The sequence below is a fragment of the Accipiter gentilis genome, chromosome 1 (assembly GCF_929443795.1).
Source record: "Accipiter gentilis chromosome 1, bAccGen1.1, whole genome shotgun sequence".
Taxonomy (NCBI): Eukaryota; Metazoa; Chordata; class Aves; order Accipitriformes; family Accipitridae; genus Astur; species Astur gentilis.
The window spans coordinates 35,866,659-35,880,471 of NC_064880.1; the positions used below are offsets into that span (position 1 = coordinate 35,866,659).

Genomic DNA, 13,813 nt, shown 5'->3' on the forward strand with positions numbered 1-13,813 from the left:
GTTTGGATTTCTGTTAAGCTGCTTAAAGTCAAGATAATAGAAGTTTCTTTTTAGGGCAGAAAGCACTAAAACAAATAAAATCTAGTCTGCTTTCTTGATTAACAGTTGATGTTTTAAAAAAGCATATTGCTTTTAGTGTTCAGGCAAAGCGGCAGTTTGGAGTCAGTTGGTGATGCTTTTCTTCTTTGCTCAGTTTAATTTAAAAGTTTACCCTTCTTCAGTGGCTGAAAATTGTCCGCAATAATTGTATTTCAAATGCTTGATGCAAGAATATGTGGAGAGTAAATGCCTGAAATCTGTGGCTCTTTTCACCCAGGTATGCAGGACCCTGTAGTCAGAAAGTAGATTATTCTTTTCGGATCAGCTGGGCTACTTACCTTGCAAGCACCGAGCAGATCATTGTGGCCAGCTTTGATGGCAGAGGAAGTGGATACCAAGGGGATGAAATTCTGCATGCAATAAACCGAAGGCTGGGAACATATGAAGTGGAAGATCAGATAGCAGCAGCCAGGTGAGCTACAGTGAAATGGTCAACAACGTGCTCCTTCTTTTCTGTACTTATTGTGTAGGGGGGGAAAAAGGTGAAGATTTTGAATGGTCATCTTGAAATTACTGGCAAAAACATAACTGAATTCTACATTAATTTTGTATGCTGACATGTGTGATTTACAGGCCAACCATCATTTTACGCTTAGAGGGAAGTGTTAATGCTGTAATACAAGTTCACTATATCTCTGGTTTTATAGAGGTGATAAGTGTCGCGTTAGTACAGGAGCATCCTACCAAGGAACTTGGAGCTGGAAGGTTCGCTCCAAGCTTTTTGCACGTTTCTGTTGTGATGGAGTTATTCGTGTAAACTATTCAGCCTTTACATCATAGTTCATGTTCATCACTTGGTTTATGCTTGTAGAACCTCACGAACCTGAAGAGTGCCAGTATGAATGTCTCAGAATCACAAAGAAGTGATCTTAACAGAGTTTGCTTTTGGGGATTTTAAAATGTTAGGGAGTTTAAAGAAATAGCATTTCAGGATCTTTCTTTTTTAAACTCTGACTGGATTTACAGGTGTCAGCCTGCCCCCTTACTACTGCAATTTGAGTGTTGCTGCTCGCTCTTTAAAACAAAAAGGAAAAGAAAAAGGAAAAAAAAAAAGGGTGAGGCAGGTTGTGAAATCTAACCTAATACAGTACAAATGTCAGTGAGTGTAGTTTGAAGGCTTTTACAGACTGTCCAGGTTTTGGGTTTTCCCACGCACAGATGTTTTCCTGAATTTCTTAGACGCACATGCCTGAAGTATTGTATGTTTTCATGTGCAGCCACTGTGATGAAGTGGGAAATGCTTATTTGTACAATAGAAGGAGACAGACATGATGGAGAATAAGCACATCTGTATAATGGCAGATACCTGTAATTCATTAAACATTTAATTATTCTGTTTGCTTTTAGAACATTTTCTGAAATGGGCTTTGTTGATAAGGACAGAATAGCTATTTGGGGTTGGGTAAGTACTCAAATAAATTTGACTGGCTTATTATTTAATTGTAACAACTGTTTGCTGTGCTGCTGTGTGTGAGGTGCTGGAGTACTTAGTATGAGGCACCTCTAGAGTCATGGCACAGTCCAATAACTGAACTGACGACGTACATCTTACAAGTGCCTGTATACGTTGTCCCTTTGCAAGCATTCAGGAGCCTTTGAAACAGAGATTAGGACTATTAGAAGGATTAAAAACAATTTAAAGGGATACTGCCAAGTTCCTGTGTACTAGATGAACCAATATTAAAAAAAAAAAAATTCTAAGTATATATTCACTACTGTCTCTTTATATTAGTTGGATTACTCTAATTTTTTTTAAAAAAATGTAAAATTACATGTGAACCAGCTGCATGGCACAGTTGTCATGTTTTCACTAGCAGCCTGAAAATACTTAAATCTGCTATATTTTTGTGCTTGACTATATTTTATTTCAGCACTACTTCCAAACAGAGACCAGATTTCTCTGACTTGATGCGTCTTTAAAACCTGTCACAGTAGAGGGGAGTGTTTAATAGCATATACATACCCCGTAGAGGGGAGTGTTTAATAGCGTAGACATACCCCCTCAGCTGCCAGGCTAAGTGCATATGTACTGTTAGCGATATCTATTTGATTCAAACTCTGAACGTTTCTCTGTCCCAGGCTGCTGTTTCACTGCTTTTTCTGGTGTCACAGGGAGTATTCTTGCATGCTGTGTTTAAGCATACTATGTTTAAGTATATGCGGGATTGCATGTAGGATCTTGAATTAAATGGCTAGCTGAAATTTGGTCACTGCTAGTGACAGGCACCAGTGAATAGACTGCTTGATGGCAAGATGATGATGGTGCCTTTAGTAGCTTTTCTTGTGGGGGTAAACATCTCTGTGTTGTATAAAGTCAAGTGTAGTAGTATTAACTTTAGTGGGAGGGAGATTCTTTCTGCAGAAACGGAGGCCTTAATGCATTCCCATCTTACTCCTCGTGAGCCTCAGGAGGAACAGTTGAAGAGCAGTCATCTGTGGAGCTCGGTTGGCATTATGCATCATAGATACTGAACCTGTGGGCAAACAGATTTTCTATATCTCTTGAGTTTTCAGATTGTCAGCCTGTCACTGTGTACATTAATTTTGTTTGCCGTAGGTTTAGCAGTAATATCTTTACTGTGGCCAAGTTAGGCAACATATTTATACATGGGTTTAATTACCAAGTACATGCATTACTTGCTGATCTCATTGGGAGGGCCTAAGTATCGAAGTTGGAGCAAACATTTAAGGACTTTGAACTAAGATACAGTTCCGTTTCCCTGTAATCTGGTTTCAAGACAGGAATGAGATCCAAAAATTGCTCTTCTTTGTGAATGTGGGTGGGCACGTTCTCCGAGATAACCCCTTCAAACTCTAGCGAGGGCAGTCATTTGGGCGGTCGGTGACATTGTTTAGGTATCTCGCTGCCTGGATGCTCAGGCGCGTCAGATATTTACTCATCTGTGTATCAGGCTAGGCTGCAAGTGAGTTTTCTGTGCACCGCAAGGAGCGTGTTGCTGCGCAGTTCCTCCCACAGGCTCAGCAGAAGATCCTTCGCTCCCGTCACAGTCTTGCTCTCGACGCCTGGGAGGAGAGTTAGCAAGTGAGCTGCCGTAGGCCTGCTCCGAGGGAGTTGTAAATTTTCAGATGCCCTGGTGCAACTACTCATTGGCGCGTTGCGGGCCCGAGCTCTGCTGCCACCCACTCCCCCGGCACAGAGAGGGACGCAGCGGTTCAGCAGTGTCTTGTTTCCTGTCTTTCGCTGCTGCCTACAGTGCTACCAAACACTGTCATCCTTAGCTGAGTCACAGTTCAGCGGCATTTGCGCCCTTTTTCCCCAGCAAGTTCTCATTCATCAGCGCCACAGCTGCCATGCGCTGTTTGATGCCTGTTTCCCCGACTGAGCAGGCTGGGTGAGATCTGACCCAAATTCAGAATGGAGTTCATTAATATGAAAAACGCTGAGCCTATAAACGTCTGATGCACCGTTCAGCAGATGGGCCCCATCCTTTTCTTTCCGACTAAAATAACAGCAATGTTTTCTTCTCAGTCTTATGGGGGATATGTGACCTCCATGGTGCTTGGCTCTGGAAGCGGCGTGTTCAAGTGTGGAATAGCGGTTGCCCCTGTGTCACGTTGGCAATATTACGGTATGTGATGGCTTCCTCGTTACAAGGATTCCCATATGTCTTGCAGTGCACATGCTGCAAAGTGTTGATTCATAGCGCAGAACTTTGATTATCTACTAGATGCCATGTAAATGCCACTTGGTCTGTTTTTATGAACTCATGGGTACTGCATTTCAGAATTAAAGCCATTCCCTAAATCTTACTTTCCATTTTAAAAAGTCAGATCCGCAATTCCAGGTAATCTCTTTAACCTTTAATGAAGGCTAAATTATTTTTTTATATTTGTAGTATTACTGTAATGTGTCTGTGTTTGCTTTCCAAAGCTGCCACATGTTCTGAGACCACTACTGTGTGTCAGAAAACCATCGCTATTAGACTTTGCTTCTCAAAAATGCCACTTCTGACAGTGTGCTGTGAGACTTAACATAGAATTTGCATTGTAATTTACTCTCTCAAAGTAACAGAATAGGATTTGAATTGCCGCCTTTTTTTTTTTTTGTCTTTTAGAGCATAAAATTTGGATTTTATAAATTAATTAATCTTAAGAATAGCTTGATGTGAGGAAAACCTGAACAAGTGGACAAGTCTGTACGTGCTTCAAGCTTATACTGTGTGACATTGTAGTTGCGTGGGGCTGTAAATACAGTTACAGGGGCCCTCCTCCCAGATTAAAAAAAATATACGGTTAAAAATATAATATGTGCTGGTACAGTGCAACCACATTTTGACATTTTTCTGGTTTTGATTTGTCCAAAAAAATTCAAGGGTAAGCTTTTCCTGGCAAACCTCTGCTAAATTAAGGTATAATTTATCACTCTGCAACTAGCACAGAGGCTGTATAATAGCATATTATGTGCTCTGGCTAATTCAACAGATCAAATCATACTGCCAGGTATTAGCAGTAGTCAGCTGAGGATGTAGGACTGTTTTCATGATGTCTGGGACATGAATATTACAGTAAGGCAGGAAATATTTTTATTTTTTTTTTAATGAAGATCAAGATCTCTAAAATTCTACTTTTAGTTGGTTAGATAAAGGAAAGGATTATGGAAGCATCCATATTCACCATCAAAAAAAACCAGTGCAACAGCACTGATGAGGAGTCAAATGGACATTAGAATATGGTAACAGAATGTTGATTTGTATGGCTTAAAATAAAGCAACAAATCTGCAAAAATGTTAATATGATATCATGCTGAATAATCTGTGGAAAATCAGAGATACTTGATTTTTACTATATATAACATTGAGCCAAGTGGAATCCTGAGCTACTGCTACATTTTCATTTTATAGATTTTTAGTAGTAAACATTTAGATAAAATATCTAAGACTTTTTCAAATGCTAGTCATTTACTGCAAGATATTCTGTAATTTGTTTAGGATTACTGAAAGAATAACAATAAGGTAACATTGACACAAAGTACTTTATTAATATTCAGCATTCAGGTGTCCATGGCAACAAGAAGATTAAATATTCTGAATAATGATGGTTACCTACACGCCTCATTGTGGAAAACCTGATTATTTTTTTTTTATAATTTCCAGTATGCATTGTTATTGTTTGTATCAGTGGGTAAAATTTCAGATAGACAGACAGACTGAAAATTAAGTAGCAGATTCTGCTTTTGTTTTTTTTTAATTACAGACTCAATATACACGGAGCGATACATGGGCCTTCCTATAGCAAGTGATAATCTGAAGAACTATAATGTAAGAAAGAAATCACTTTATTTCATTTTTTGAAGTGTGTTGTTTCTTTTCTAAGCCACTCCATTTTTCTTTGTACAGTCTACTTCCTTCCCTATGGGAAAAAATAAGTTTGTTTCTTCTTTCCAGCTATAACTGTTGCATTATGTTTTTAGAGGCTGTAGTCTCATGCATTTGGATTTGCATGAGGCAGTTACTTCTTGCTGTATGGTGTGGGGTTTCTGTTGTTTGTTTGGTGTGTTGGTTTCGGGTTTTATTTTTTTACATTCAGTTCCATTTGGCTACTTTGCAGACTGTAAAACAAGCTGTAAAAACTGTTTTATTTTAATCACCAAGAAACAAATTTGTTTTTAAAATTTAATATGCTCGTGGGCAAACTATGCTTTATCTTAAACAACATTTCCACCAAAACAAATGCACTCCAGTTCTTTCTGAAATGTAATTTTTTAAAAGATGGATATTGTGTAAACTTCCTTGCTTTAGGAATCTGCAAGATTTTTTCAGGGAAAGCAAAATCCCCTAAATATCAGGAAACTTTAACAGGTAGGCAAGTCTGTCTGTACTGTGATCCTATGAAACAAATTGCAGACCAACTGAGACACCGGGTGTCCAAGGCTTGGTCTAAAATGACTAATGTTTGCCCAGAAGTGAGGGAATTTCCAGGTGTTCTAATGGGAGCAAAATACCTGTAGATAGATTTTCCTCATTATGGCATGATGAAGTGTTTGACTTGCTCTTCCTTGTGCCAGCTGCTTTTTGTTGCCTCAGGGGCTTTTTGAAGTCACAGGTAGCTGGGTGTAGGGCAGAGCAGCCCAAGCCTTCTGTAAGGTTTTATTAAATTTCAGATCTAGGTGGAAATAGAGTGGCTTTGGGAGAATTGTGAGGGATCTGAGGGGTACTTTGTGCCTTGGTTATTGGGATGTTTCACAGAGGCGTTCAGCCATGGCAATGCTGGAACCAAACATGGGTGTTAGATGCAAAGAGATGGGGCATTCTCTGTGTTTGAGTTGGTAAATAGGCTAGAAGACAGTTTAGCACTGATGGTGTGTCTTGATGTGTTAAAAAAAACATCGGGGGGGGGGGAGAGTGAGGGTGTTGCATTGATTTAAAAGTATGGTAAAACATATAAATACTTTTATATATATATATATATATATATGGGACTGAAACATCTGTTTTGACATGTCAGTACAATAATCTAGTTTTGCCAGCTGCTATATCAGATGTTCTGGTCAAAATTGAGGACAATGGCAGTGACTGCTGGAAGACTTGTTACTGCGTCTGCCTCTTCTAACCAGCGGGCTGCTCAGGCCCACTGGGGACTGACCAGCAGCCTGCAGCCGCCTGCCTGCCTTTTTTTCAAATGTGTTTCTTTAAGGCAGTGGGAACAGTAGGAGGTCTGCGAGGTAGCAGTGTAAATAGAAGTTACTGTCGTCGTGCAGAACGAACGTTAACGCTCTGGGTGCACAAAGTCATTCACCAGCTTCACGGCACAGATGGCAACAGAGGACTGTTTAATCCTTTCAAGCCAGGAGTCGGATTTTCTTGGCATAGTATCCATTGCTGGCAGTGGCCACGTTGAAACTGCCAGTACCAAAGAGCTAAAGGTTTCAAATGTGTTACTCGGAGGACTAATTGGGGAGAATGGTGGCTAGATGGAGGAGGGGTAATGGCACAGATCAGATTGTCACACTTCACTGCTGCTTCTAGAGAAAGGAAAATGCAACTTAAGTCCTCATTTGTTGTTAAAAGCCCCAAATAATGCATTACTTGGAATTTACTTTTCCATATAAACCTGGAGGGGTGGGGTAGCTTGAGAAGCGAGTTTGTTGCTTTTCATGTAGCACCAATGGAAGTGTTGCGGGATTTTGTTGTTGCTGAAGACCCTTGCTGACTTCAGCCCAGCACGTTCTGGCTTACAGCCCCTTTGTTCAATGTCCCAGTCCCAATAGCCAGCCTCCTGGCCCCTTGTTGCTGATGAGAGCTGTTTTCTGAACTGAATGTTTTTTAGCAAGTAGATGCGAAACATGTACCAAAAGCTTTCCTAGCTGAAGCTGTTAAAGCATTTTTTAACTGTTAACTTTGTACCGTCAGGTCTGCGTGCTGCATCGTATATTCTCTATCCTACTGCATCCGCTCTAAAGCTGGCTTGAAAAGTGAAAGGTTGCATAAACTCTGTACTGTGTGCCCTAATTTAAAAGAAATGAGACTGTGTACGTACATGCTTAGAGAAGATATACATGCTGCTAGGTGCCTTCCTAATGCACAGAGTATTATTAATGACTGTGAATGTATAGTCTCAAGAAACTAGTTGTGGTAAGAGGGGTACACCTTACCTTTGCATTACTGTGACGTGAGGTTTCACAGTTACTGAAGGAAGAGAATCCGAGATGTTAAATACTCTGTCAGGTCTGAGGGATGACTCACACTCCTCTGAGTAGGCTAATTAGGTCTGATCAGTGCCTTTTAAGGTAGTTGTGAATTATTAAAAATTAGAGCTTTGTAAAAGAAAGGAGCAAGCATGGGTGGAACTCCCAATATAATTGTGTAGGGATCCTAGGCTGAATGGCAGAGAAGCTGTCTGCTGGGGAAGCAATGTCCCTGATGTAAAAAAAACTTGAGACTAAATCAGGGCAGAGCGCTAGAGGTCAGATACAGTAGCCATGTAAAGCATACCGAAGAGACTGTTCAACTTGTGAGAAGATTATTTTGCAGTTCACTCTGAATTTGATATGCTTTTGGCAAGTGTTTGAAACAGTCATAGATTTGGCAATCTTTTTCTAGCAGATTTGAAATGTTCAGTCCTTAAGAACTGCTGCATCATTAGGTTATGCAAAACAGGGTACAATTTTGTAAATATGCCATCTTGTACTGATTTGACATTTGTTCTATTATCTGAGAATATGCTAAAGGGAGAGAGACCTTCAGTTTCAGCCAAACCTTCACTTGTTTGTGGAGTGCTGGTAAAATGTTGACTGCCGTGTGATTTTTAGAAAAGCCAGTCACATTCAGCAGGGCCCAATTCTCAGTACTTGTACACGTTACCTTTTCAGAGCCTTTGTCCCAGCAGTGTTGACTATGAAACAGAAGGGGTGAATTCAGTTGTATTTATTTGCTGTCCATGTGAGGTTTGTTCAGCTGATGTAGCTGTTGCTTTGTGCTGTAACTGCACCTAACTTGAGATTGCTCCCTATCTTGCAACCTTCTTTTTTGCCAGGAGTACCGTGTCCTTAAAGTGTGTTTTAGGGAAGGGACTCTTCATGTTGAGTATGGGTACAGCTTGCAAGTGATAAAAAAAAACCTGAGAAAGTATCTCCTTTGTGTGCTCCTTCTTTCAGAAGTATTTTACAAATAGCTTTATTTTGTTTATTTAATGCTTGGAGGCGGAAAATAGTGACATCCTTTTTCTAAAAGTGCTTTTGGAAAGTTGAGTTCTCGGAAGCGTAGCTCAAGTCAGGGTTCCACTCGCAGAAGGTTTGCTGTCCCTTAAAGCAGCACTGATTTGCTGGAAGAAAGCTTATAAAGGCAATCTATCAAGTTTCCCTCTGCACATATGGAAAATGTCATGTCAAAGGACACTGCTTGGTTTTTGTGGGGTTGGTTTCGGGGCTTTTTTTGCGTTTTTTTGTTTGTTTGGGTTTTTTTATATTGCTGGGCTATTACTTTCTGAATTGATCTTTTGGTCAGCTGCTGTACCAGTGCTCGTCACTGAATCAAAGTGCTCCCTCCAGATTTTGGCACTCTTGTAACTATCTGTTCTCACTGTGTGATACCAACTTGTTTCAATGGATAGTGTGTATGGATTTCCATATATTAGATGGGATTTCTGGTGCTCTGCAACCTTTCACTATCAAAACCGTGCAATTGCAGTGTCATGGATTGGAGGGTGTTTTTTTCTCTCTGCTGAGCTTGTTTTTTAAATTTGGTTGAATAACTGCAAAGCACTCATTTCACATACAAGAGGGTTGTGGTATGCTATTCTGCCATGACAAAAGGAATTTAATATTTATGGTTGCTTTAAAGATGCATGAGTGTACAACGCGTAAGGAAATTAGAACAATTCTGTGTCTTAGTAATAGAATGTATTTGACTTTTGGGGGGTACTATATGCAAATCCCTGTGTAAGGATACAGCCTTAGTACAAGGTAGGGAAGAAAAAACCAAAACACCACATTTTTTTTTCTAATTTTTACTATTTTTTTCTTTGTCATGTTAGCTCTTAAGTTGCTGCAATATAGAAAAAACTTCCGCATTATTTTCAGCAGAGAACCCCTATAATGTTGCTTATAGAAGGAAATTTAATTCAATGTATATTTGCCCCATTATGCTCGTCTTATCAAGCCTAAAAGGGCTTGTCTCTTGTCCCTTTTCTTCTTCCCACTCTCATGGCAGAGCACTATCCTATTCCCTTTCCTTGCCTTTCCTTGTAAGATTAAAGATCTTACCTGCAATCCTTACTTTCCTCTTTCTTTAGTACCTAGTCACACTAGCAAGTCAGGTGGCTAGTATGTTCTAGGGAATATGTTGTTACTGTATTTTTAAGTTTCTTGATTAATCTTGGTTGCTCTTTTTTTTTAATCACTATATTGTGTTTTAATTCCACAAATGTAGCTTGATTTCTGTTTATAGATTTGGTCTAGTGGTTTTTTCCTTCAGGCATTTCTCTATCATATTTGGAGAAGAGCATTGTGTTAAACTTCTTGTCAGCCATTTTCAGTTGAGATTGATGATGAAATATTAGCTCTGTTGACTTACCTGCAGGTAAACCAGTGTACATTGTGGTGGAGAAGATAACGCGCGTGGTCTCTGCAAGATCTACTCCTCGCTATCATAGAGTGCACTGTTGCCATGGCAACATTTTTTAACTTGCCTGCAGTCGCACAGGAAACCTATGGCAAGTGGTGTGCTGCAGGCTAACAACATGTTAGCAATGCATTAAATGCGTATCTCACTCGCAAAACTCTTCCCCTCTGGAATTGCCTGTTACTTTGCAGACATAACCCTTGGTAATAATTGCAGACCGGTGCAGACTGGCTTGAGTGCGGGCACAGTGCTGTTGGGTATGTGAACATGCTACTTAGGCATGTGAGGGGGGAGCAGGGGTTGTTTTTATCTGAAGGACCCCAGACTGTGTCAAGAGGAATCAAAGTCAGTTGGTAGCAAATCATCTTCTAATAAATAGCACCTTTTTTCTTTTTTTTTTCCTTTAATTTCAGAGTTCAACAGTAATGGCCAGAGCTGAAAAATTCAAGGAAGTTGAATATCTCCTTATTCATGGAACGGCAGATGGTGAGTTGCAGTTAATTAGACATTTTAGTATTACAGACAGGTTCGCAATTCTACTACTGACAAAACAAAAGCATGAAGGGGCAAGGCTGTTACATTTACGTCAATAAAATAATACTGCTTTCTGCAACTAATTTGTGTTTCAGTCAGCAGTGCTGGGGAGTTGACTGTATTCATTGCTTTGCTTTTCCCCCAGAGTGGTATAGAAGCAATTTTTTGTTTATCTTTTTCTTTTTTCTTCCACTTTTCAGATAATGTTCACTTTCAGCAAGCAGCACAGATTTCCAAAGCTCTTGTTGATGCTGAAGTGGATTTTCAGGCAATGGTATGGTTCTGTTTTGGTTTATCATCATACAAATAAGTTTGTATTATGAGAATAATAGCAAAAGCTCCCTGTTGTTAGGTATAAATCCATTACCGTCTTAAATGAAAGTTCACATACTGGCATTTTGTGTTCAGTAGCTGAAATTTTAATGTAACACACCCATGTATCTTCTGTATAAGAAAAAATGTAAAGCAACTCCTTCTTGTATTTGACCCTGTTTACCTAATCTTTCATTTTGTTAATATTTTTGTGTTCTCAGACAAACAGCCAAGCCAATCCCAATCTTTGTATACACTGAAAGTCCAATGAATAATATCTTATGGATAGGATATAACTTCAGCTAAGTCCAAAATAACCTGTCCATCACATTCGGTGTTTCTCTATTGAACTTGTAAGACAAGTAGTTATTTGCCCCTTCTTATGCTGTACATGGAAACTCTTGGACTAAGGTGCAAGCTCTTCCTTTTCTGCCTTCTCCCCGAAGTATAGAAGGAAGCCAAGTGCACCAGTGCATGGTTGTCCTCAGCCAAACTTGCAGGGCTTAGAGGGTGCAGAGATCAGCCACCACCCTAAATTAAGGAGCTGCATATACCCTCCATGTGGACAAGCCATGTATTGTACTTGTACTTTTAGAATGAATAGATGGTATATTCCACACACAAAGCAGGGACAAAAGTATCATAGCAGCTTGCTACCACCATTATGTCTTTGCCTCCACGCTGAATTAGCCTCATGCTGGGATAATTTTAAATGTCTGCACATGGTTTTGTGTCTGTCATGTTTGATTTAGATGTAGCTAGAACTAGAACTAACGTTCTCTGTATTTTTTCTTTCCCACAGTGGTATACTGACAAAGACCATGCCATCACCGGTCAAGCACATAAGCATATTTATACCCATATGAGCCACTTCATAAAGCAGTGTTTCTCACTGCCCTAGCACCAGCATTTTGGTTGTTAGCAATGGTACTTCTCCAGAAAACACTCTAGCTAATGTACACTGAGCCAGTATAAACTTTTATCAATCAAGATGAGATAAGGATCAGCTCTTGGGATACCTGTGTACGCAGTGAAATGCTAATCTTTATAATGATTTCTGTTACCAAGCAACTATTGCATTTTTATTGATTGTGTTTAATAAGGTCTTAAAATCACCAGAGTGTAGGTATGTTGCAGACTTCTAGAAAGCATGGTACTTGCTTGAATCAGTACCTTTTGATATTTTGGTCTAAAAGAGAAACAGTCCCATTTCTATATTAGGGTAATGAATGATGAAAACGTCACAGAGGAACCAATGTGGAGATCAGTTGAGGAATAAAAATAATAATGTTTCCAACAAAAAACCAAAATGAACCCTGTGATTATTTCTGTGAAGATACTGATAAAACTTCAAGCAGATTTTGCAGAAATTACCTAATGCTTGATCAATTATTAATTTAGAAACAATATCAGTAATTACCGCAATGTTAATATTTTCTATGCAGAATGAAACATTGTTTACTGCGATTCCTTGAGTTAGTATTTTCTCTGCGATCTCTTGGATTACAACTGTAGAATTCTTCCAAGGAAAGCATGTAACCAGCTTTCACCACAGATTTTTGAATGATACCTCTTCAAACCAATGGCACTGAATTTCTTTGTTTCCTATCATTGTACTGTGATTTTTGCTTACTTTATAATCAAAAAGGCCGCTACTGTGGGAATCTGCATGGGTAAGATCTTATCTGGGAACTCTAGCAGCCCACCATTGTTTCTCTAAGGGACAGAGAAATTTTTTTAGAAGTTTCCTGTTTACTGATGAATAGGATATATTCCTTGCACTCAAACACAGAACATTACAATGCAAACTAGGAGTCACTTAAAGCAAGGGCTGGACTGTAACTCTCATGTGAACATGCTATTTAGCAAACCTGCTCTTCCTTGCAGCCTACCAGTAAATTTCTGCTTTCTCTTCAGCACTCCAGGTAGGCTTCTTGATCTGAAGATAAGATTAGTTTTCTTAATGTCACTCACACAGGTAGAAAAAAGATGCAACCCACTTGTGCTACAAACTGTGCTCCTTTAAAATAATAAAGACATTAAGTTATGGAAAGTGTAGTCTGTATCACTAAAATGTTGCTCAAGAAACTAACTCCTAGAATTTTACAAAAAGCCATTAATTTTGAGAGAAACTTACAATGAAGTTTCTGCTTTTGTTTAATGGTATCATGTAATGGAGTGTGACGTGATTATCTAACAGTTAGCTTCTTGATATTAGATGCCAGCATGTGATTATGTATGTATTGTGGGTTATTAGTGACATTAGGTGTGAATGTAAAAGTACTCATACAGACAGGTAAAGCATGGGGAGAATGTCAAGACAGTTTGTGCAGCTTGTCCTTAATGAGAAAGATAAGGGGGCCTGAGATGGAAAATAAGGTTTTGGGTTCACAAATAAACTAAAAACTCCTTGACTCACAAAATATGGGTTGGGGGGCAGGGGGGTGCAGAACAAACTGGAGAGGGGTATTACAGCTATAATCTTCAGCTCAATGTATGAGTGGTTCTAATGTGTTAAACTGTTCTGTTAAAGTTCTCTAGGATACAGGCTGTCACTTGCCTCTAAAAGGTTATAGTATCCATGTCTCCTGATTCTTTTGACTCAATGGAAAGTAACATAAATCAGTTTAAAGGTAGATCACAGCAATGCAGATAAGTTATAAAAAAGATGATCATTGTGAACTTCTGGATGGCTTGTGTATGCAAGGGGCAAATAATCAGGGGGTTTTTTAAATGTTATTACAGACACCATCATATAAAGTTATTTCTGTAATCCAAAAGCTACATTA

At 39.2% G+C, this 13,813-nt stretch overlaps 1 protein-coding gene across 1 annotated transcript in view; it reads left to right on the forward strand.

The window, feature by feature from the left end:
* Positions 1-13,428, forward strand: part of DPP4 (dipeptidyl peptidase 4) — a 41,410-nt gene extending 27,982 nt beyond the window's left edge. Inside the window, exons 20-26 of the mRNA XM_049798948.1 lie at positions 317-511; positions 1,447-1,501; positions 3,590-3,689; positions 5,314-5,378; positions 10,592-10,664; positions 10,913-10,986; positions 11,827-13,428. Coding sequence (XP_049654905.1) covers positions 317-511; positions 1,447-1,501; positions 3,590-3,689; positions 5,314-5,378; positions 10,592-10,664; positions 10,913-10,986; positions 11,827-11,925 — 661 coding nt within the window. The 3' untranslated portion in view covers positions 11,926-13,428. The remainder of the gene's footprint in view (positions 1-316; positions 512-1,446; positions 1,502-3,589; positions 3,690-5,313; positions 5,379-10,591; positions 10,665-10,912; positions 10,987-11,826) is intronic.
* Positions 13,429-13,813: the final 385 nt, after the last annotated feature.